The following is a 26,942-nucleotide window of genomic DNA, read 5'->3' as shown; positions in this document are numbered from 1 at the left end:
CAAACGGGAAAATGGGGTATTCAGTTTTTTTTAGCCACTTGAATTACGGAGTTGTCGAGATTTACACACAATAATCAAAAACTGCATCGCACAATAATATTTTTAAATGTTATTTATGAATGAAGATAGCGCCGCAGGCCACTTTAATACCTACTATTAGAGCAAATTTGGATGTGTGTTTATCTCATATATCTGATCGACCCACCACGCCGGGCCCCTTCTGAACTCGGGCCCACAAGAGATCCTCTTGGTTTCAGAACATTTATAAGTGTTGTAATGTCTAAACTCTAAAGAATTGGTGATTTTTTACAACTGGTACAGATAGGAAAATTATGTCGATATAAAACATCACCAAAAGAAGAGTGACTTATAGAAGACCTGGAAGACTTCTGCATACTAAGAGATACTTACTTCTAATATCAGTGTAATAAATCAATAATAATTACACCATTATGATCAAGTAATATGAGTATTAAAAAATCAAAAACAGTAACAAAAAAAACTTGGACTCTAGACAGAAGGAGTATTATTGTACGCATTCCGTTTTAGGAATTTTGAAGGCAATTCGATTTACGAATCGAACGATTCATTATACGTGTGGTTGTGTTGGTAACAAGTTTATTATTTTGCTTCTTTTATTGACAGCCCCGAAAATAAAATGGCGGCTCTCGTTCGGGTTTTAAGTCTGTTGCATTCTTACATAACGTATTTCTCGATATTTTACGTGAGTATTCATCTTAAAAATAATGGTCAATGTATTTGAAGGGTACAGGGGAATAATGCTAGAAGTCAGTTTTGTTAAAATGTTCAGGAGACGAAATTTAAGATTGCATCTTACATATTGACTTCTTTTAAGCCACATTTTTCAAACTGGAATATCTCATGATTAAAACCTTTTTTGCTCTTTAATGTTTTGACATCTTATAGTACACAAAATTTGCCACTAAATGGCATTCAAATCTCGATTTGGCAAATTTAGTGACTTCTAGCCTTATTCAACTGTACCCTTCATTTGCTTTTGGCTGCCTACATAAAATTTTTACCTTTACACAGGTATTCATACATAAATTTTATAGCTATTCAAATGTCTGCTTTAATTCGGCAATATGTGTTATCGAAGTCCAATTTAATTTTACACTACGAAATCCTATAAATTTGAATATTCGAAGCTTATTTTGATAATATCTGCACGTAAAATCATGAGGTGTTTAATTATAATTAATTAATCGGATGAATCTGAATTTTAGTGGAATGTTATGGTAGAAATGTGAAGTTCTCTTCAATTTTCACAACAACACACAATGCACATATTATATTATATAAATCCAAAGTTGAATCGTATACGAGTGAACACGTAAACACCTTATAATATATTATATGTTATTGTTTTATTTATATATATGATCAACGATAAGCTTTTCCCAAGAGCTTTGCGAGAGAAGAAGACAATATACCAGAAGCTTTATTGGTTGAGTATTAGTTGCTGGGTGGTAGTAAACTTCAGCTGAAAAACAACGGATTTGCTCTCAGCACTCATAAACAATTGGTAATTTATAGTAGAAAATTCACATATATATGTATGATAGTTGATAACTTACCGTGCCATATATGATTTGGATAAAGTTGATGACGAGGCGTTGTGTTTGTTGTTCAATTGAGGCTGCTGCTGTTGCAAAGAGGCGTTCGATAATTGCTGGAAAATTATTGAAAATTTATTAATATAAAATAAAATATCGGTTATATAAAATTTATTTTCTCGGATTACCTAATTCAATTATTTTCTTTTGAAACTTGTGTTGTCGATAAGATTACACTGTTTCATTCGCTTATGTACCTCTCAATTTATTTGTAACGATAATTTAAAACAGGAAAATAATATATAATTAGATATCGAAGAGTCTTATATATTGAAATAACAACAAGATAACCGATAGGTATACATCAATACCATATTTACAAGAGGAAACAATTTAAAAAATCTTGTTCCAAGATAATGACGTTTGAATTTTTTTACAGAAATTCTCAGTTTAATTTTAAAACCTTGATTTTGCTGCAAAATATATATTTTTTAAATTTTATTTAGTGGAATTCAGCAATTCGTAATAAAATTGACCGTGACATTTCAGTATGTAATTATTGAATTAATGATTAATCTCAGAGAAAGGTTATTCGATTTCATGACACATTGGAGAAACCTTTGACTCTATTTTTTGCTGAATTATAAAGAGAAGACCTTTCTACATCGAATGGCATTATTAAATCAAAATCTTGAAATTTTGAGTCGTTTCCCTATTGAAATGGGATATCGAATTTTACTTTCATTGTGGTGACATAATAAAGATTTAAAAATCTCTCAATCAATTTCAAGTAATCAAGATCAATTAAACGTATAATATTTGGAATTCTATAACAGACTTTAAAAGTCAATAAAAACTGTATCGGCTTAATACAAATTGTATTGGATTCTATAGTGTAAGTAGTAGGTACAATGAAAAATATTCGGAAGGTGCAAGTATAAAAAATAAAAATACTTTTTGTGGTTTGAAGATATAAAATAATGTTTTGAAAGTGAGTTAAACGGCTGTGTTGTATAAAAAATAATAAGACAGTACCTACATCAACGAAGAAAATAGATTTTCAACAATCAGATCAATAATTATACTTACTTACAATAAAAATATTTTTTGTCATGCTGATATATTAAATTTAATGGCAATTAATAATAATTGTATGTTTATCATTATTGTATATTGTATTGACAAAGAATTTGTAGATAATTAGAAGTATTTAAAAATATAAGCATATAAATGTAGATATAAATAATTTATAGTGTAAGTATTAATACAGTATTAACCCCCACGATCGACGAATGACTAACTCGTCGATTTATAATGTCGTGGATCCCATGTACGAATCCTTCTTGAAAATACACATTGATTTTCAACTTGTCTTTGGAGTTGGAGTATTGGCCTAGCAATAATAGGTTAAGCATGTGACTAACATCAATTTCTCGCATAAACAAAAATCTACAATATTTTTAGGATCGGACATGGTCGAAATATATTATTTTCAACATTACAACAGGCCATAAGGCCCGATGACAGTAGTATTGTGAACAATCACAAACACCCAGGGCTTAAGAAAATCACATAAATACAATATTGTGACTTCACAGGGAATCGAACCCGAAGCACCCGGATGAAAGGCCAGCGTCTTACGCAGTATACTAAGAGGGACATAAAAATAGTTGTTGATTTTCACGATTGATAATTATTATACAAATACAGTTGACTTTAGATTTAACGAGGACCTGATAGCCAGGTGGTAGATCAACCGTGATGAAAATACGAAGAACATACTTTCCTCATGATCAGCGCGTTTGCAGCGATTTGAAAACGACGAAATACGCAGTATTGGGAAAAAATACTTTTAGAAAACTTTATCAAAAAGTGCTAAGTGATTCACTATTATTATCATACTTTTATCGATGACTGTTGGCACAATAATAATTGTAAACGTCTATCAGTTGCAGTACATTGAGTAAAAATATTACGATCGTTGTGTAGTTTAAAATATTTTCATATTTATTTTGAATTAACTGAGAAATCGGTTCTCAATAGAATATTGTTTTATATTATATTGCCATCTACCCCGGTAAATTGAGAGTCAACTGTGTTTTAAAAAGTAACAGATTTATCCTTAATAATACATTTGAGCCATACCAGTTCTTAAGCATAATATATTTTTAAAAACAATGTGATAATCGAGCTTATTTTTCGTATCAATAAATATTGTAGGGAATTATTTTGTTAGTGATTAGAAATAAGGTGCATATTGTTATACATAGGTACATTGATTATAAAAGATATAACATAATAATATAATACATAATAATATAATACATCACACAAAGCATGCTGAAACATACGAATTCGTAGATACGAAGAATAAAGGAAATGGGTATTATTAGATGAGTTGTAAATAAATCAAATTATTTATATTTACATTTCTTTGTCTTTTAGAATATAACGGATTTGTTTCTGAGCGCTTCATATTTAGGTTATTTTTTTATGAGTGCTATAGCGTCAAAAAATAAATAAACGTTGTTTGAGCTGTTCAGAATCAAAGCTGTAATTTTTCTATTGACTAAAATTTTTATATATTATTTATGTTTTATACAACACATTTAATAGTACTGAAAATGCATGCAAATTGCAATATGGCAGCCGGACACATAAATGCTGTTTCACAAGTCAAAAGCGAAAGACGACATCACAGACAATAAGAAACATTTTCTTCGAGAAGATTCAGCGGAGAACTTCTGCGCGGCTCAAAAAAAGAAGTGAAAATTTAACTGTCTAATTATATTAAAATGGCACTGGTTCTAATTATTATTGTAACCATGTGATTGGATTTTATAAAACAGAAAAGTCAGAATATTGAAAAATAAACAATTTTATTATTGCTGTATGTTAAGTTTGGATTTAGGTGTTCTTTAAAATAACTATCTGTTAATTAATTATTGATATAATTACATTTTAGTTAGAGGTATATTAGTCGATAGGTGTTTCTGTTGTTACACTATTATAAAGACTACAAAAATATTTTTGAAACAAAAACATGTTCAAAAGTACGTTTATTATGTTAATACGGTTTCTATATAGTAGATTTTATTAAGCGAGACAATTCGTTTTTTTGTAGTCTTGATAATGGTGTTATAACCGTAATAGTCATCGAGTAACAAACATACCTATAGAATTTAATATAAGTTATAATATTATAATTAAGTCTATATTTAAAAATAAAATATAAATTGTATTAATGTAGTTTTCAGTACTTAGATTGAAAGTAATTTAAAGAGATTAAGTATTTTTGCTTTAAAATATTCTTTTTAAAATTATGTCAATTTAAAAGACGTTGTAAAGTAAAGAGTAAAAGGTGCTAACTGTGACAGGAAATATGAACCGTTCCAGGTAAATTGTTGATAAACTATAGTATACTTACTATTATTTAAAGTATTCAGTACAATCTACATCATCACTGAAAATGTAACATTAAATTCGAGAGATATATTTAACTAAAAACAGCTATAAGCAGTGTTTAATTGCTTATGATAATAACATATTATTTTGTAATAAAGCCATTAATTAATTGGTATTGACATATCCGACTATACGTGCAGGAATCTGCATTACCTTATGAATTATTTTTTATATATTATATGAAGTGATATAGTGTTATTTGATAATATACGTACATTACAGTTTAACTTTAAAGTGAAACAATGTACATATTATGTACCTTTAATATTTGTAAATAAGGTTGATAATTTTGGATAAATAAAAATCAAATTAAGAAGAGTGTAGATAAATAAAAAATAAGAATATCCTGAAATTTTCTAATTTTATTTGGTAATCATTTAAGTTTGAAATGTTGTTTGTTTTTCATGTATCAAAAAAATAGTCACTTTCGCCGACATATTGACAACATAACAAAAAAATATATACGTAATAACGTGATTGCAGAATATATTAATAAAATTGTGCAGTCATTACTAATCGTAGAAGATAAATTCGAAATCATTTCACTTCTTTTAATTGGCCGCGAGAAATCATACTAGATAATAATAACAGATGAGCATTCAAGAAGTGGTCACGTGTTAAAAGAAACCTTACACTCCGCTGGATAGCTCTCGCCAGAAGAGTGCTGTACGGAGGTAGTGGAGAGTTTTCGTCCAACCACTAAGGGGCGGTAAGGCGAGCGGACACGTGGACGGGTTTTGCACACGTGGACGGCGGACAGACATCGACGGGGCGGAAAATCAACGGGGTACAATAAGCCAGTTTTCTTAACGGCAGGTTATTGATTGATGGGTTTTTTAGAATATAAAAAGAGTCTGTGTATGTATTCTGATGCATATTAGATCGATAATATAATGTTTAATTGACATCTAATACATAATTGTTTAAATACCATTAGAATATATTGTGTGAACGAGTATTAATGGTGTCATTCTTATCCCATATTTCATTTTTAATTAATATACATAGTTTGGAATAAATTTAGAAATAAATCGAAAAATCGTTGTAAGTATTTATTTTTACCGAATGCGACTTGAACCCACACCCATCGCAGTCCAGACGGTGAGTTTTACCGATACATTTCGAAATCATGAGGCAGAGCGGCGCAAGGAACCAATAGGTTGGTTGGACGAATAGCTAACAATCATTATTCGTAAAAAAAATGTCTGTAAATAATATACACTCCATTCTGTGGAGGATCATAATAATTATGTAATTAACTTTGTTTGCATTTGAGTGTTATTTCTAATTCCATTAATATTGGCGATCATCTTTTGTAATTTTAAATTAAAATATTAACAACACTCTCTTTGATTTCTAGGATAATGTTAATATCACACCAAACTTAACTCTTAATATTTATTCAATAAAATAATATTATACAATATTTAAAAATCAATTTTACACTCATCATATACGATTAAAACGATTGCATTAATAAATTGTATATCTTTCTGTTTTATGTTATTGCTATTTTTAATATACATTATATTAACTTAGGTTATAGTACAATCATATGTACATATGTTTTCCTTACGTCGATTTTATTTTTGATTAATTAAACTATTTGATTCTGTGATAAAAAAAATATCTAGTGATAAACAACATAAAATTTAACAGAACCAGTAGCTAAATAACCAATAACTAATTTGATCATAGGTCATAGAGTAACCAAGGTAATAAATAACTAAGAACAATTCAATAATCCCGCAAGTTTCTTTACAAAACCATGGCAACAATGTATTTTTAAATCACTATTAAACAAACATTTTAAGAGTTATAATTTTTGTGTATCTTGTAATTAACACATACCTTACCTTACAGTCATTATAAATTTAATTAAACTTTGCTTATGAAATTTTAAATAATATAAGTAAGTAAAAAACTTACAAAACGTTTTCATTCTTAATTTCAAATACAGTACCATGCATTGTTCAACTTTTGATTATAATATAAAACTCATATGAAAGAAAATACTGACGAAAAAAAGATTATCATACCATATTGCTGACAACAGATTCGAAATCCGACTCTAATTTAATAAACGGTTCGCGAATACGAATGAAAATCGGCTGAATGACACCACTGATATTTTTGTTTATGTATATTATTATTTTTATTTATGTTTGATTGTCTGTAAAGCGAATACCTAATAGATTTTTGTATTTAATATCACCTTGTTTAAAACGTATTGAATGAAATAGTTATCATTGTAAATTATTATGATTGTAAAATATGATTATGTAAGAGATTTTGGTTTTAATGATCTTATCAAGAAATTGTTTGTAAATACAATTTGTTTCATAAAATAAATAATAGTAGTATATCCGGTTTATTAATTGTGTTTATGCTATATTTGAAAAGGATATTTGTTATTTGATTGAATTTATATATTGTACTAGACCTACGTATATTAAAAATATAATATTTATTATACCGGATCTTTGCGATGTCGGAAATGCGAATTGAATTGAACAGGTAGGTACCCTAACAAATTGTAAGCGTTTTTTAAAGGAATTTTCAATGTAAAGTGTCCTTTTAATATTAATATTATTATAAAATCAAATCTGCCCTTTTAAAATAAATTATGTAAACTCCGGTGTTTTTGAGACAAATACTTTTTAAGTTATGCATGTTCTAGGTATTTTAAAAATACACTAATAACTAACGTAACAAATAATATATAAGTAATACAACTTTTCATTATTTAAAAAATATGTAATCACCGATTTCGTCTGAATACAGACACATTATCAACCTCAATAATTTAATGATAATAATATTTTTGGTAAGCAGTATTGTAGTGATATAGAAAACAAATAACTGAGGGGTTAGAAACCAAAACGGCATTTTCCATTTTCGTAAAAAGTTGGAAAGTCATTAAAAAATGTATATTATCTTTCATATTCCTAAGTATATTTTCTGAAAAAAAAAAGTATTTTTAAATGTGATTTATACCATTTAAAACGTATATACTCACCTAAAAGACAGAAATAAGACATTTTGTATTGATTTGTCAACATTTTTCAAAAATGGAATCTGCCATTTTTGTTTCTTCTTTCATTTGTTTTCTATCATTTCGACAAAAATGTAAGGCTATTCATTTTAAGGTGGCAGAAAGAGCAAAAATGAGTAATTTTAAGCTTCTTTGATACGCAATTCTAGTATTTATGGTAATATTACAAAGTGATTTATTTTGAAAAATATGTCACTTACTAGGTATTGAACTACTCTCTGTACCTATTACTAAATAGTGTTAACACGAAAAACACGAAACTTGTTATTAATTAAAACCAATTAATTGAAAAAAAAACAGTATTATTGTTAAAACTAGTATATACTTGATGTCGTTATAGTAAATAAGAAGGGTTTAAAACCAGTGTTATTGTAATGTACAGATGAAAAAAATATGTTATAATAATTATTGTATCATTAGTAGGTATATGGTATAAGTATTGGAAGTCCCTAATCCCCATGTATGATTTAGTATTGAAACATATTATAATATAGTTATGATGTTAATATTAAAACCAATACCAATAGACTTCTAATTAAGTACGAAACAAAATGGATTCCGTATCAATGTAATTACATATTATTTGACTCATGTATTCCTTATTCAGTAAGATTTCAGGAGTCTTAATTAAACCGTAACCAATATAATATTAACAAGGTATTCTTTGATAGAGATTTCTTATTTATATTAGGTTTACTATTAAGTGTATTGCTAAATTCTTTTCTATAAAGTTTTTAGCACTATTCTGAGGTGGTGAGTGCTTTTAATTCTAAAATAAAGTGATGTAAAGTATTCGTACCCCATCAAATATGTCCATGACCTCGTCCCACCACTAGAAAGAAAGAGACAAAATGTTTTTTTGAAAGTGTTTTATTATGATTAATAATATTGATAGTCACAGGGTGCCATAAACTACTGTGTCCAGTAAATTGTACGTAAGCAGTTATACGCATACATTATGACTATGAACATTTTATTCAAATGATAAATCATTAATAGCAAATAACACGTTCTTCGTCTAGAATTTCACCTAGCGGTAATGTGTTCGTATGAAATACAAAATTTCAATGTAATATTGAAAGTATTTTTAATATTATATACGATATAATTATTTTGTTTAAAATACGTATAAATTACCACTCTAAAAATGCTAGACGAAGAACGTACGAGTGTCATTATTAAAACGCTATTCTGACATCGGATATTTGAAAAAATGCTTACAGCCATAATGCATACGTACAACCTTTTGCTTACAATTTACATGTAACACGTAACCATAAACTACATACTTTGAGATGTTATTCAAACAAGTGCTTGCTGGAACTAAACATCATCAAATGGGTTGTTTTTATATGATACGATGTCAGAGTTACCAATTACATTTATTATAAATAGGGTAGATGAACACAACGTGGGATCCTAACACCTGATGGATTTATTTTGTATATCATTTTATTTTAAATAATACCAGTTTTAAACTTTTAAAGTACTATTTGAGATTTTTATTTTACTTTTTCTCACCATGGTTTTTGGACTCGTTTCAGAAGCCATTTTCAATAAATGAGAATGCTCTCTGAAATGGGTTTACGCATTGAGATAAAAAAGAAGACAGCCCAAAAACCAAATTTAATTAACAGATCTGTAAAAACCATAAACTATATAAAGCAAAGTATCTAGAGACGTCACTTGGGTGGTAGGCAGGTCAAGCACTGCTTACGGGTGGCACAATTTGAGTGACAGAAAAAAAGTACCTAATCCTAATGTTACAATAGTTGAGAGTTGCTACAGTGCTGTCAATTTCTGACAACTCTAAAGTTGGTAGATTCTTTGGTATGTCTGATTTTAAATCATTGTTGTATTTGGTAGACATTTTGAGACTAGAGCGTAAAGGAAGTTGTATTTCGCCTGCTTTACGGATGACACTTTGCCCAGGAAAATCAACGTATTAGTTTTAAAAATATTGTCTTTTTTGTTTTTGTTGAGTGTGTTATCGTTAACGTCTACGTACGGCGATTTTTCTTTTAGTAAAACGTTTTTTATCATTAAAATACGTACGATTAATTTAAGTTTTAATTCTTAGTATAATTTTAGAAACCTAACTAATTCATATATTAAATCGTCGATAATATGAAGCATTTTTTTATACTTCATTAACCGTGATATAATTTTTATTTGCCCTCTATCTTAGACCAAACCAATGAATATGTTTGATGACATGGATTTATGCAGTATAATAATATATTTTGAATACTTTTTTGTTAATATATTATTATTATATAAACACCATAAAATAAAGCACAATAATGAATGAATACCTCGTTTGATGGTGATGAAAACTATATGACTACAAAAAAGCTTTGCTTAAAAATGCGTTAATTGATATATTAAAATGTAAAGATTTCTTTAAATATACCAATAATACGTAATTCATTATAATATATATTCAATAAATATTATGTATATAAAAATATAACATCGTTTAAATCAGCCTTAGTCAAAATATAAAATATTCTGTTTAGTTATATATGATTATCCTACAATTGAACATAATAATATAGGTATGATATAAAGACAATTATTGTATCTATAATATTATACAAGTGTAAAATCAAAATAATACTATGACATATTATAATATTGTAGTAGAAAATATGATTATCACATGATAAAATAATGACAGAAACGTTAATGTCTTGAGAAAATCACTGTAACCTAACCGGGAATCGAACCCAGTTATTTCAGATGACAAACCAATGCCTTACGGCTGGCTTAAACTCACATGTTTATTTTATCGAGAGTAAAGAACCAATGGGTTGAGCGAATGACTAACATTATGTATGGTCTGTTTTAGAAATAAAATGGTGATTTACTTTACATTATTATGCCACTATATCAAGCATTTCAAGCGATATTACCTAAAGTTGTGTTAAATACTTATACTCTTCAAGCAATCAAAAGTGGTAGTGTAAGTGTGAAAGTGTTTCGCGTGTGTGTATTTTAATGTTTAAGCAAATAATTGACAGTTTTGTGATAAATACCTGTTTGGCTTCTTTGTCAACGACTGATGAGCGTCCTGGTATGTAGTCCTCGATTCTTCCTGGCTGATTCTTGTACACTTCTTGGCTTGCCTTTGCGGAAGCCAGGGTGCTATACCTTGGAAAATTGTAGAATATTTATAGATTATTTTATATTAAGCACACGACTGATACTTTTGTAGGTGGGAATTAATAGTAGATATGGGTTTGTAAGTAATGTGTATATCAGTGGCGAAGGGTGGAGGTAGGCTGTTAAGATCCGCCATAAATAGTACACATTAAATTTCATCAGTCATACGTATTTTTTTTCATTGAAATAATACTACAATTTACAGATGATGCTGGTTAGTTTTCAAAATTCAATTAAACCTTGCAAAATCCAAGCCATAATAGATAATAGTCAAAAAATACTTGTCTATCTATAGAATATCTAAAATTATGTAATTAAATCATACATAACTTTGGATATTTTATGGATATAATAATATTTTTATCTATTATAGTTTGGTTTAGACAGGGTTTAATGGATTTAAAAAAATAACTAACAATATTATGTGTATTACGTATTCTTAATCCAACGAAAACAAATAATTATGAATGAAAACGTGTGCACAATTTTGTCGTATCGCCCAAGATATACCAAAACTATTATGGTATGGTTTAGGTAGGGTTTAATTGATTTTTAAAAACTAAACAACATCATCTATAAATTGTAGTCTTAGTTCAATAAAAACAAATATGTATGACTGACAAAGTTTAATGTGCACTATTTATGGCAGATCTTAACAGCATACCTCCACCCTTCGCCACTGGTGTATATGCCTACTAATCATTTTCGCCTAAAAATCAGCTTTGCGCTTTTGCACTAATACGAAGATTGCGGATAAAGCAATTATCAAGGGGGGGGCACTTTAAAAAAAATGAGCATCTGGATATATTAAATATTTAAGCTTGAATAATCTGTAGAATGTGTAGTAAATATAAATATGTCATTATTGTGTCTAATCTTTTATCATCATGCGAATACTCATTATTGAGAATACAACCATATTTCACATCACGACATCTCATCAACGAAGCATCTTTTTTAAATAATTCATTTGTCAATGAATGTTCACATAAATTACATAATAATATTATAAAAAAAAATATTTGTTATAACAATTGACTCTTAAGTTTTGAGAAAGTTTTGCAACCGGTATTTGCCTTGATACAATATATTATTTTAAAGATGGTTTAATATACCTACTATTATATCAAGGTAAATTGAACGTATTACACATCGCCGTAGTACAGTTCATCGTGATTTGTCTTATCGGAAAGTGATAGCCATATAGTATTGAGACAAAAAATAATGCGTTGTTCTTGGAAAATTGCAGACAGAAATGTTCCAATTTGATTTAATAAGAACATTAATTTGGTATTAATTTGTATTTACATGCGCCTGCCAATTACCTACGTGGTCGTAGCCATGATTTATTCTGGATCGGAACAGTTTCCTCGTGTCAAGCCTATCAGGCACCATTAGCGAGTTGTGCAAGATTAGTAAATGCGCTCCCTAAAGACATAGACATTTTCAGTGATGTACTTTGCATTTTGTTTTTGAAACTTTATTTTTCTGTGTAAAATTGTATGTTTTTTGTTTTCAAAATTTTATTTTTCTGTATTAAATTGTACTTCGTGATTTAATTTGTTTTTCTGTTATTATTATTATTATATTCTATATTGTAATATTTGTTATAATGTAAATATCATGTTGTGTACGTCTTGAATTTAGATTGGTTATGTCCACAATGTTTTGTAATCTTAAATAAATAAGTATTAAATATTGATATCGGTACTTTATAGAAGTACATACGATATGGTTGTATTTTTAATTTACTTACTACCTATTTTCTTCTGTCTTTCCATTGTAATCTATTGGATTTTAGTAGGTACGTATATTTAAGTGCTTTATTTAGACATGCATTTTATCTTAATGCTATACGGCCCACTGACTATGTATAAATTTCTAGACACGAAAAAATAAAAAAAAACACGTTTAATATATTAAAATACTGGTACGTAAGTTTAGATGTCTTGATAATAAATTACTATTTCCAATCGCCAAAAAAACCGTCGACGGAAAAACATGACGTACTGACATAAAGTCAAAAATATTTTTACTCTAATGCGAAAAATCCAGGTATCTACATTATGGATGACCTAGCTCTGCAATTCATTTCCTAGTGTAAATTGTTTTCTTTGAAAATACCACTCATCATTAATATGACACCTAACCTTAATTACATTTTGAAGAGTACACGAGAAGTGCACATTGAGTTATTAATAACGAAAGACTGATAACGTCTTTTTGGCGGCGAGGTAATACTGAACAGAAAATATTATGAACAATCCAGGTTGAGATACTCGCACACAAAATATTGTAAACAATAAAATTATATCCTATGTCATGTCATGAAAGCTTTAAATTTGTAATTTGTCATTTACATTATACGTAAAATAAATAAATTCGTATTTGAAGACAACATTCCACGTGACCATATGACGCTATTTCCGATGAAACAGTAAAAAAAATCCGCCAAATATGGATACACCATGCTTGTTTATCATTGTATTAACATTTGTACACGTTTTATTTTCGCGGTTGAATACAAAAAAATATAACCGTTTGTATAAAAACATATTTAATGTATTTACTCAAACAAATGTTTGTTAACAGTTTTTATACAGTGATCATTTGTCTAGGTATAGACTAGACATATGTAGCTATGACAATAATTCGACGAATGCATGTCTGTAAAAATTTGAGCTGTATATTTTAATTTTTCGCTTTATTTATATATTTATTAAATTATTTTAAAGTGTAAAGTAAGAAAAAAGGAAATATAAGACTACTTTATAATATGACCTTATACAGGGCTCTAGTTAATACGGTAACACGTTTCCGTTATTTTTATTACTTCAAAATAACACGGATATCACTCGGAGCAATCCCATAAACAATGCGGTTATCTGCAATAACTGTGTTACTCGCGGTTAACGCGGTCATGGACAGCTGTGTTAAAAATATCACGCATGACAGTTAACTTCCCGGGATAATTAACTGCCTAAATACGACATAATATCATCATATTTATCACTATTTTATTAATTTTGGAGTCTAGTCAAATTTTAGAATAGGTCTACTGGTATAATTAACAAATTAAGATGCTCAGATTCGATCTCTTTCGAGGTATAAAATAGTTAGAGTATCAAGAATTTGACTGTCAAATACAAACGAAGGAAGCAGGGTTGTGGATTGCCGACAGTTAGTAGCCGACAGCTGACCAGTAATAGCGATACGATAAACAAGTATAAGACGTCGTGGATGATTTTACTTTGCGTTACTAACCAAAGTACACAATATACTTAACACAATCACAGCTAACCTTTTAATTACCACATTTACATAACACGTTATTTAGGTATATCTAATGGCCAACGACTCCAAACGCGCCAGTCGCGGCGTTAGGACTAAATTAGTTTTAATATATAATAATGTTCAGTGAAAGCAATATTACAATAACAAGGCTGTTTGGATTAGGTATGGGTATGTATTTATAGGAAATTTGAAAGAATTTCATGAAATTATATGTATATATTAGCCAAAACTAATGTTTAGTCATTAATAAAATGTCAATTTACTAAGAGATTTATGTGTCCAAATTCGACAGCTGAAACAGCACTTTAAAAAACGTTTTAAAATTTCTGCTAAAATAGTTAATAATTGTAATAAACTTGAGTGAAATTAGCTTTACTGAGATATTCGTAATTAATTCTGGCATAATTAGGTTTTAATTACCTACGTAGCAACATTTTTGTAATGAGAAGTCCCTAATAAATGAAAATTTTGCCTACGTAAAATATTATATTAAATTCAAAGTAGATACTTCATTATTTAACTAAAAAATATTAAAAATCAATCACTTAAGGCTATACTTCAGCTGGGGCACGGTCTAAAACGATAGTGACTACGCGGCGCGAAGATTGTGCAAATTACGCGTGCAGAACAAAACACAATTTGTCATAAAAAGTCAACATGCGTCCATTTAAACTTTATGTTTATTGTTCTATTACTAATAATATATTCATTGACATGTTTTCTTTTTCAAGTAAATGAGTAACGTTTTTTAGTCATCTTTACACGATTTAAGAATTAATTCCCCCGTCGCCATCACAAAATAAATTGACGTGTTCACAGCTCGACTTTCGCTCTCCGATTGCCAGATAGTCAGAAATTTCATCGCACCTATAGTTGAAAATTATTTGCCGTTTCACTGAAGTACCGTCTTAAGAGCATACTTCAGTGAAACGGCAAATAATTTTCAACTATAGGAGCGACGAAATTTTGGACTCGCTGGCAATCGGAGAGATAAAGTCGAGCTGTGAACACGTCAATTTGTTTCGTGATGGCGACGGGGGTATTAATTCTTAAATCGTGTAAAGATGACTAAAAAACGTTACCCATTAACTTGAAAAAGAAAACATGTCAATGAATATATTATTATTATTAGTAAAAAAAAAATAAACATAAGTTTAAATGGACGCATGTTGACTTTTTATGACAAATTGTGTTTTGTTCTGCAAGCGTCATTTGCACAATCTTCGCGTCGCGTAGTCACGATCGTTTTAGACCGTGCCCCAGCTGAAGTATAGCATTAAAAAATATAACTTTTACGATAAATATGATTAATAATGATTGAAATTACTTGTTGGTTGGCATGTAGCTGGTGGTGATATGGTTCTCCTTTCCCCTGTCGAGGGCGGAATGCCTCCTGGCGGGCTGCGGAGCATAGTCACTGTCGTAGTTGTCGCTGATGAAGCCGCCGTTCCTGTCGCCGCCTCCCCCGCTCGTGAATCCGCCCTCCGGCTCACTCAGATAGCCAGAGCGCGTGTTGAAGTATGCGTATTGGGCGGTGTTTCTTGGCGCCGTATGCACCGCCGATGGGTGGGCTGATTATGTACAAAACAATGATAATACAATATGTTAAAATATATAATGTATAATATGCATATACAGTCGAACTTGGTTATCACGATCAAGGAAATAGCGAGATCTCGGATGTAATGAGGAAAGATTCGTTGACATTTTAGTTTATGATTTTCTCCATACATTTATTCACTTTTATAGCGAGCTAATTCTCATGTATATTACTGAGCAAAACTGAGCAAATATGTCGATCGTTTAAAAACAACATTTTCGACCCAAAATCAATAAAATCTGACCATGCAGTTAACTAGACATTTGCCACCGGGATCAGATTACTAAGTACCTAATTGGTGTTTTCGACGACAACATTGAAAAAGTATCCACGCATATGGTTGAAATTGCATGTAAAAAATCAAAGGTTTGTGAAGTCAATAGGTACCTATCAGCGCTGGCGGCTCATCACTTCATTAGAATAAACAACTTCTTTGTAGTTTATAATGCCATGCTTGTTTCGAGGATTTTTACGATGGTTTTCAGATTTTTTATGTTCTATGCTTAAATAGAACGTGGCGCGAAAAATGTTATATGACGATATAACGAGCAAATTCATTCGGTCCCACCTTATTCGTAATAGCCAAGTTCAACTGTATATTAAAATTTAAACTATCACCGTAATATAATGCTTTACAACTCTGATAGGTGCGCTTTAATATGCGATTTGCATTGGAATACATTATTTTCATACTAATATTTTTGTGTAGTCTAAAGGAAAAGGAAGATAAGTGAAGAACATGAAATTCTCATGACAATTCAAATTAATAGGGAATTTAAATAATATGAAAACACTTCAATGACTTAATTATTTAAAAAAAAAAAAAAAAGTATAGCACCGGACAGGCCTTTAATCTGCATCTATCGGATTTCGGTCAATACGCTTTACCAATTTAGCTACTCTACAATTTTTTTACTAAATCATATTGGCCGAAATCCGATGAATAGGTAGGTACAGGTTAAAATTCTGTCCGATGTAATATTTTTTTTTGAATAGGTATGTCTCTGTTTTAGATTAGGACCGGTTTCGTCTACTTGACAGGACATTTTCAACTAATAAGATTTTTGTCAACCGATAAAAGTCGGTGTAGATCTGAATAACTTATGTAAAATGAGTTTTGTATATAATATAATTAATAATCTTTGATTTATTTCAGTTAGGTACAGATTTAGTCGTTACATTATTATGACTAGACAGAAAAACAATAGCCACAGAAAACAAAATGGGTATAACTGTCATATAGTATGATTAAGTGTGGCCATTATGAAAGGATACAAATAATCAATGTTCTATTAATAAATCGTAAAAAAGTCACGAATCGTGGAAAGGGAATACCATTGACTTCTTTCAGTGTCTTTCTTAATATTGATCATAATAGTCCATTGTCTCATTAGGAGTATTCAAAAATGTATCCAAATGAAATAATTATTTTCGGCGTTTGCTTGAGATCGATTAAGAAATATAATATAATATAATATATTGTAGAAAATAGTCTATATTATAATATAGATAGTCGTTCTACCATTTTACCATAATAATATACAAACAAAAAAATCATTTCAAAACCATAGCTAGAAACTTCAATTACTGTTAAGAGAGTATGAATTTTCAGTAAGGCCATGTCACTTAATTGCAAAGTACGATGGTAGTGCTAGTTATTGATTATCTTATAATGCAATGCCGTAACTTATTTACAATAAATTAAAATTTTCGATTGCATATTTCGTTATAATTCTTATCTATCATTTATTTTAATATGCAATAAACAGTTTACTATATTCCATTCGAAGTATAAGATATATCTGGCACTTACATCGGAGTTTACAGTTTCATGCCACGGCCCTGCTATTATAGTGGGCATAGTGGGCAGTTTAATCGAAACATACTAAGAAAAAACATTAGATTATTATTTGAAAACGCTAAATTAGCAAAAAATTAGTCAACATTTTTAAGACTGTTAAATTATATGTCATTTTTGTTTTTTAATATTTTCGTTAATTATCTGTTTGAATATTTACTGAATGCATTTATTTTTTAATTTTAAAACTTCTTTAATATAACGTGATTTTGAAATGTTAATTTCATTTCAAAATTATTTTGTATTATATAAATCCTGATACGCTCATACAAAAGCGATAATTAACTTGTCAGAAGTTTTTTGAAATATCTTGCCAACATTTAACATTTTTCGATTCAGTTAGTTAGCGCTTGATACTAAAATACTCATATATAAAAGTTTTATATACTTACTGTATATTTTATCAAGCAGTTTAATAACACAATTATTTGATTTTAGCCCACTAATACATAGTTTATTATTAATAGTTTCATACATAGGTTCTGTTTTTATACTTTCGGGTAAAACTGTACCTAGTTATTTTATAACAAACAAAAGATAATAGACAAATATAGAAATAATATATTTTTCCTTTAAAGCAATTGAAATTTCGAACACCGATTTTTCATAAATACAAAATAGAATACAGAAAATTAAATATGTCATCGTTAGTAAAATATCCTAACCACCATCACTTGAAGCAAAGCAAATTGTACCTCATAATAACCCTTTACCAATAAAAATAATGTCTAGGTATATGGATCAGTCAGTAGATTCGTAACTTTTATTAGCATTTTCCCTCGGCTGACCCAATTGCTAAACGCATAAAAAGCACACGTTTTCCGATAATTATTCCGTCACAAAGAATTATGCTAAAACCAACCAAGCTCATGAACACAAACTGAAAATCTTCCCCCAATGTGTATCCGTGTAATTTATTCCCTGTGTTATCTGAATAAAGCTCAAGGCTTTATTGGCAGTTGGATAGATCCTTTTTTATTCACCCTGTAGATTAATTAATGCAGTAAATGTAGGAAATAACTATTTTATAAGACATGTTTACATATCTCCAAGCATATACTATATATTATATAATTGGCTTGATCTTCTGACAAATTTAAATTAACAAAAGTAAATTCTTAACATCTACGTATTCATTGCGGACTTTTTAATTAATATTTAATTACCACATTTAAATAACATGTTAATTATATATAATGGCCACCTGATGGGCAACGCACCAGTTGGCGTTGGAAACGTAACGGTCCTATTAAATTTATAGAACAATCATATTTATTATTTATGGGACAGTAGAGTTGAGTAGTTGTGATCTCACGAAACTTATATATTAAGTATAAAGAATTATAATTTTTTTTTAAAGTTTCAGTTATTAAATAAGTCTAATAATGTCAAAAACAATGATACATATTTTAAAATAAAGGGTGGTAACCTTACAATAAAAAAAACTGATATAAAATGGCCATTCATTACAGGCATATTCTGATTTAAATTTAGATTGATAAATTCTTTCGAATGTGCATATATAATTTTTTTAATAAGTCACAATTTAAGTGTATTATTATTTTAAAAAAAAAACAGGATTTTTGGAAAAATAACTAAGGAAACTGTAAGTTTTCAGTAAATTTTATGTTTCGCAATTCCATTAGGAGCTAGTCACTACCTTACTAGTATGACAGTGGCACTTCACTTCACTTCACCTTAGTTTTATGCAGAGGGGTAATATTTTTTTCATATACATCACAAATCAACGCAGAATGCTAAATTTAATATAAATATACTCAAATAGTCACATTTTAAGAATTTAATAAATTAGTGTTTAATGATATTATAATTATAAATTATTAATGCCTTTCAGACACATTTTATTTTTTTAATCTAAAATTTGTAAAAAAACATCCAACAACTGTTTTAGTTTTTATGAAACTTATAATACGTTATTATTATTTAAATCATATTATATTATTAACAACAATATAAACACTATTCTAGTCGACTTTTATGAATTAAAATTAAATCATCTATTGACAATAACATGCAAATTAAGATTATGTTATTAAAAGCTTCCTCTGTTCTTTTCTCGGCTAAAAAGCTTTGTTAGTACGTCTTGTTTATTGATTTAACTTAATATTTTATTTTAAATATACTTAATAAATGTCATCTAAATAAATCATAAAATAATAAAAATATGTTGTTATTTTTATATTGTTTAAGCCAGTGTTTCCCAAAAATAAAACATACAAGTACCGTTTTAAAGACAGATTTATTCGGCGTACTTTTTCCATTTTATAAATTGCAGTAATGCTGACAAAGTTATTATAATTTTAGCGCGTATTTCTTAAAAAAAAGCTACCAAAATACCTTTTCAAATCTTTTTTTCCCCACAAGGCGTACACCTTAAACAGTTTATGAAACACTGGTTTAAGCAAAAAAGCAATATCACAGGATGTGTGATAAATAATTAAAAAAAATATATGCTGGCAAAATTGATAAAATATAGTAAGTTTATTATTTGTGTATAATCAACAAAGTGAAATATATTTTTTTTCTACAGTTCGCATACTATTATCACCATCACCACACCAATACTCATTACGCAGGAAATACCCGATATGAATTACGAGTACATATGTGAAATGTTTATTAATTTTCTTCAATATTACAAAAGAGTTTATGCAGACTTCTAAGTATTATTAGTTACTTAATTGTACTTGGTCCTAAATACTTAGAATTCATTATCATACATTTTGTGGTGTTAGGGTAAAACTACCCGAGTCAAAAATATCAACTTACCAAGAAAGCTCTTTAAAAAAATATTATATCAATGTTCTTGCTAAATCCAAATATACATAAATAAAACTGAATTATATTCATCACAAATGACGTATATTATTTAGTGAATTGAAGTATCTTATTTTGAAAACCAGATATGTCCACAATAATTAATATTTTTGTTTTTCGTGTGTAAGTTTTAAAGTTAGTTTTTATTTTTACAGTGTATAATATTTTCAAATTATAGTAAAATGTATGTTTAATTACCAAATTAACATTTTATTGCAGTAAATACAAGCAAACTAAAATTAAATACAAGTGTTTTAAATATTTTAGTTAGAAGTTATAGATCGCTATTGTATATAAATTATATATTTGATAAATTTTGACCATATTTTTAACGTGGACTTATCGGTTTTTGAAAGTAGATTCCCCAACAATAATTGGTGGTATGCACACTATGACAGTTTTTACCAACTTAAAATTTACTTATAGGGTAAAGTGAAAAATGATATTGTAATAATGTTGAATGATTTTTAAAGCTCATTTTTGATAAATACCTATGATCACCACAAAATATACAAACTTAATAAAACAGTTTGAAATATCACGTATTGTAGAAAATATTTATAAGGCACATTCGATTATTTTGTACCCAGTAGTAGATATTTTAGAGGTATTATTTGAAATAATCATTGAATATTTCAAATAAAAAACTCGAATGAAAAACATTTTATTTGACGATTCAAATAGTGAACTAATGCCAATTAGACGATATCTCTAAACATGAATCTTCCGCGCAAATATTGTGAAAGTAATATTTTCTAAATTGTGAAATATACTATTTTTCGTGTAATATTTAATTGTGAAAGATAATTTTGATACTCATACAAAGCGAGTGTGTGTGTGTTTGTTATATGCCAAAACTTATGCTAGATTTGATCTGCCACCGGACCAAATAGTATTTGAGTGAGTTAAAAAATATTGTGAAAAAATTTTGAAGTTTTCGAGAGTTTACTCAAAATATTCACCTCTACGAGATTTGTACCGAACTGTCACATAATCGTCTGTAAACAAAACAAAATCAAATTTGGAAATATTAGCACAGGAAGACATTTTAAATAGTATAGAGGTTTTTTTCCAAAAGCACAACAGAGTGGACAAAATCAATAGAGGGGCCTATTTAAAAATAGTTATAAATAAACAACCCAGGTATATACTTAAGTAATAACGAAGAAACACTAATCCAACTTCTAAAAGAAATACAACAAAAATAATCTTCTTAGCCCAATGTTCACTTTCAGTTATCATCTTCCGAGGCAGTTTAAATACATACTTATTAAACATTTAGATAACTTAAAATGTCTCAGATACTAGATATCTACTAGATAAAAATACGACCCCTGACGTGACACAAAACCGTATCCACTGTGTTTTGCCAAATGAGCCACGTGCGTCCTATCTCAGTACAACGAAATTAACTGGTAGTTTTAAGATCTTAAAAAATTGCATTATGGCAATCAGATTTTGTGTTTTTAATTAAGAGAGGTATCAAATAGGCGTCAGCTCCAAATTTTAAAGTACTTGCACTCACAAATAATTAAAAAAATATTTTTTTTATTTGCAATATTTGAGGATATAACATTCATTTATTGAAAATAAATATTTTCAAAATACCGGAGACTATTTAAAAAATAGGTTTTTTGTATATTATATTTGAGGCATTTTAAAATCATGTATGTTCAATAAAAGACTATTAAATTCTCAAATCTTAACGATTATTCGTTGAATGAAAAAAAAACATCGTTTTACGTTTTCTGAATAAAACTCTCGACTTTTGATGCGGTGTACACTCGTACGACCGTATTATAAACACTCGAATTCGTGAACTGTCATAACAAACCAACATTGTATTTTACTACGTTTTTCTTAGCTTGTATTCTTATATTATGTCCGGTGGTTCTTTGTCCGGTACAAATCTTACAATCGATTGTTAACTAACTTCCCGACTAGCTAGACATTTGAAACTTTTAGAATATATCAGAACACGATGCCAATGCATATTTTAAATACTTTTAGCCACCTTTAAGCAGAATTGAATTCATTTTCAGTTAATTCTGTCTTGTATGAAAAGTTGTTTCGACACCATTATTGGTTGCTAAGCGGATGGTCCTAGCAACTAAATTATTAATATATACGTGCGTTACTATGGAAATCAATATGACATGTCAAAATGATATTTCAGTATTATTTCTATCAAGTACAATTTTTTTGATCGTTTAAGCTAGTCAAGTCAAGTTTATATGATTCAACAGAAAATCTAAAAACGTTGTTATTTAAAAAGTTCTTTTTATCTTGTAATTATTTTATATGATGTCAGTTGAGGCCAAGTAGGAAATGGAAATCAAACACACATATTTTGACCTTTACATAATATAAATAATACTAGTATGTTCTATTAAGAGAACGTGTACTCAACCCCTTATTTAGCTTATCTTATTGTCGCAAAGTAAAATGGTTTAGTCCACCCTGTGTGCGTGTATATGAAAAGATACAAATATTGTGCGAAGAAAAAAGAAAAAATAATAATACATACCATCGTATTTGTTCTTGTGAATGGTGTCGTACATTTTCTTGTACCATTTCGACTGGTTTGCTTCTTTCACTTCCTGTAATACAAAGAAAAAAATACAAAATACAAAATTACCCCATGACACGAAACTAGGATTTTATATTTCGCGTTGAAAATAAAATTCGCGAGAAAGGAATGTTGACAAGATTTCGCGGCGATGTTATTTCTGAAATCCGTTCCCTTCGGAAAATTTACATTGTACAGAAGAACCTCGATATAACGGACTAATTTAGGTGAGGGGGTGTCCTTTAAAGCCGAAAGTCCGTTATATAAAAATATAAACAACAAATCCGTCTTCGGATGATAGGATGACGGTCGTTGTGGAGTGACGTTAATGTTAGATGTCGACACGCTTGTTTTCGGTAATCCTGCTTTGAAATAAGAATCAAGTTTTGTTTGCACTTTTGAAATCAGCTGTTTTTCTTTGTAATCAATTATCTAAAATTACGAAAATTCGTGTATTATAGTTGAATTTCGTTATCTGACGAATGGTCAATAAATGTAATTAGATTATTATGGGCAGAACATTGTTTACTAGTCACACCCGGTGAATAATAGTGGCACAACTCGAAAATCTTGTTTTTGCAGGAGAGCAGTTTGAATATTTTATTTTGATGTTTTAAATCAGGTCTTTTTTTAATTTACTTTATAATAGCGTGAAGTTAGTACACTTGAGTCATCTCATTTTTAATGTTATCCGCAATAACAATGGCACAATGCTCATTGTGCCACTATTTCTGCTTGAATTCAAGTAAAATGTTATAATCTGATTGCTGCTTTCAAGGCCACCATTATATTTTTAAGAATTATGCCGCTATTTGTGCGGATAGAAATGATATCTTGGAACATTTCTGCATACTTAAGGGGGGACATGCTCGTCGAAGGTCAAAATTGAGTTTTTATTGTATTTTCAAACCATGATCCTGGACACTCCTTAAACGTTGTAGATAATCTATTTATATAATTTTGAAGCCTTATTATCCTTTATAGTTATTTTAAACATTTGATGACTGCATAAAGTATTTTTGTTACATAAAATAGTATTCTTTTAAACCTCTCGCTCTAATGTTTTAGAATATAGTCATATTTCGGTACATAACTGTGCAGTGGTGTTAAGATTTTTTACATTTATTAATTTTTAAACGCATTTATAAAACCATTAGCATAATTTATTACGAGATAATTTTTGTAAAATATTCACGATAAAAAATTATATTGATAATCTCTGTGATCCCAAATTTGACAAGAATTAGGCATTTTATTATTCAAAAAATCGCCAAGATTAACACATTTCAAGATGGTTCTAAAGATATTTATTATAAGCTATGTCTTTGACCATTCAAGTGTGATAAACATCTTATGAATAATGATTGCTTTATAATAATTATTGACCTAAGAATAAGGTAGTGTTTTTTTGAAATACGCCATTTCTTTTGTCATTCCCCAGTAGTTAAGCTACAACATACGGCCGTAGCCGTAAATTGACAAACTATAATTAAAGTAAGGAGTAAAATGATATTGACGCGCGTGTTTGAACATGTACCGTTTAAAATTTTTTTTTTAAAAATTCGGTTAGGTACATGTTCAAACACGCGCGTTAACATAATTTTACTCCCTACTTTAATTATAGTTTGTCATTTTATGGCTACGGCCGTATGTTGTAGCTTAACCACTAGGGAATGACAAAAGAAATGGCGTATTTCAAAAAAACACTACCTTATTCTTAGGTCAATAATTATTATAAAGCAATCATTATTCATAAGATGTTTATCACACTTGAATGGTCAAAGACATAGCTTATAATAAGTATCTTTAAAATCATCTTCAAATGTGTTAATCTTGCCGATTTTTTGAATAATAAAATGCCTAATTCTTGTCAAATTTGGGATCACAGAGATTATCAAAATAATTATTTATCGTGAATATTTTACAAAAATTATCTCGTAATAAATTATACTAATGGTTTTATAAATGCGTTTAAAAATTAATAAATGTAAAAAATCTTAACACCACTGCACAGTTCTGTACCGAAATATGACTATATTCTAAAACATTAGAGCGAGAGGTTTAAAAGAATACTATTTTATGTAACAAAAATACTTCATGCAGTCATCAAATGTGTAAAATAACTATAAAGGATAATAAGGCTTCAAAATTATATAAATAGATTATCTACAACGTTTAAGGAGTGTCCAGGATCATGGTTTGAAAATACAATAAAAACTCAATTTTGACCTTCGACGAGCATGTCCCCCCTTAACTGGAAAATGACACATTTGTACTTGTGCCACTATTATTCCCCGGGTGCGAAGTGGTGACACTTGGATTTAAATATGAACAACATTAACAGGATGTTTGTAAAAATTTTTACTTTTGATCAGATATTTAGTCCGTTATATCGAGGTTATACTGTATATACAATATAATATTAATTGTGTAGTAAATTAAATTAGTATCAATGCAAATTTTCGTGAATTCTAAAACCGTTTTGATACTTCATAACAGTTGAGTAGTATAATTAAGTAGAATAGTAATTTTAATATGAATACTATCGACGAAAGGTACTGATGGAATTTGAATTTGAATTCTAATGAATTTATGTTTTGTACTATTCCATTTGAGTCGTCTTTTGCGACCCGGGTTTCGCCTTTCGGCATCTTCAGGCACTGTGTCTACTCACCAAAGGCAAACACACACTGTCCGTGTTCGTTCTCAGTATGTGTTTGCCTTTGGTGAGTATATACCTGCGCCTGAAGATGCAGTAAGACGAAACCCGGGTCGCAAAAAACGACACACATGGAATAGTACAAACATAAATACACTAGAAGAATAATAATTGCCGTTCATTTATGTTCATAATATATATGTAATTTAATGTATTAAGATACATTTTAAATTTTAATTGAATTTTAAATATGTATTTCAGACGTAAAATGCGGGACATAAAAATGAATAACCAGAAATTAAATGTTCTAAAATAAGCAAAATAATATTATTATGCAGAAACTACACGCAAATAGCGGAAACACGTGAATTCCGGGCACGTAAAATCGAGGTTATAATTAAATTATACTTTAATAAAAGAGGTCTTTAAACTTACAGATCTTAAGACGATGGGCATTCCATCTTTGGTGGTGGGGCCTATGCCCTCGTACTGCTTGGGCGCCACCTCAGTCATCCTTCTTGGTCTTTCACTTACGCTTTCAGGTTCACTCATGTAACCTCTGCGAAGTGAGTAAACTGAAAAAAAATGTTAGGCTCATTTGAGTGGTGCGTGCTGCATGTTATATTCAGATTCACCAATGATAATATACACTCAGCGTTTAGCATTTAACTGAGAATTAGTATCCGTATGATTACTGTTTACCATTTGTAAACAGGCGCTACAAATATTGGGCTTTGTCTTGCTTAGGTACTTCCCGGGTCTTATCAGATATTATGGTTTTAAAACACCCAATTAGGGCCAAAAAACGGTTACATGTAAATTGTACGTATGCAGTTCACCGTGAGCTGTCACACCGGAAATA

At 29.2% G+C, this 26,942-nt stretch overlaps 1 protein-coding gene across 9 annotated transcripts in view; it reads right to left on the bottom strand.

Annotated features, from left to right (window-relative positions):
• CAP (Cbl-associated protein) overlaps positions 1 to 26,942 on the bottom strand; it is a 240,131-nt gene that overhangs the window by 73,420 nt on the left and 139,769 nt on the right. For 3 of the 9 annotated variants that reach the window (XM_085951838.1, XM_085951866.1, XM_085951861.1), the window contains 7 exons: positions 26,516 to 26,655; positions 23,380 to 23,452; positions 21,815 to 21,850; positions 15,884 to 16,127; positions 11,136 to 11,250; positions 8,897 to 8,929; positions 1,599 to 1,693 (listed from right to left, as the gene is read on the bottom strand). In XM_085951838.1, the coding sequence (XP_085807964.1) occupies positions 1,599 to 1,693; positions 8,897 to 8,929; positions 11,136 to 11,250; positions 15,884 to 16,127; positions 21,815 to 21,850; positions 23,380 to 23,452; positions 26,516 to 26,655 (736 nt within the window). The remainder of the gene's footprint in view (positions 1 to 1,598; positions 1,694 to 8,896; positions 8,930 to 11,135; positions 11,251 to 15,883; positions 16,128 to 21,814; positions 21,851 to 23,379; positions 23,453 to 26,515; positions 26,656 to 26,942) is intronic. The other 6 variants (XM_085951853.1, XM_085951878.1, XM_085951882.1 and 3 more) reach the window with 3 other exon arrangements.

The sequence above is a fragment of the Rhyacophila brunnea genome, unplaced genomic scaffold (assembly GCF_057557595.1).
Source record: "Rhyacophila brunnea isolate RB1 unplaced genomic scaffold, BYU_Rbru_1.0 scaffold_10, whole genome shotgun sequence".
Classification (NCBI taxonomy): domain Eukaryota; kingdom Metazoa; phylum Arthropoda; class Insecta; order Trichoptera; family Rhyacophilidae; genus Rhyacophila; species Rhyacophila brunnea.
Note: the sequence above shows the minus strand (reverse complement) of the source record. Positions and strands in the feature narration are given on the sequence as shown.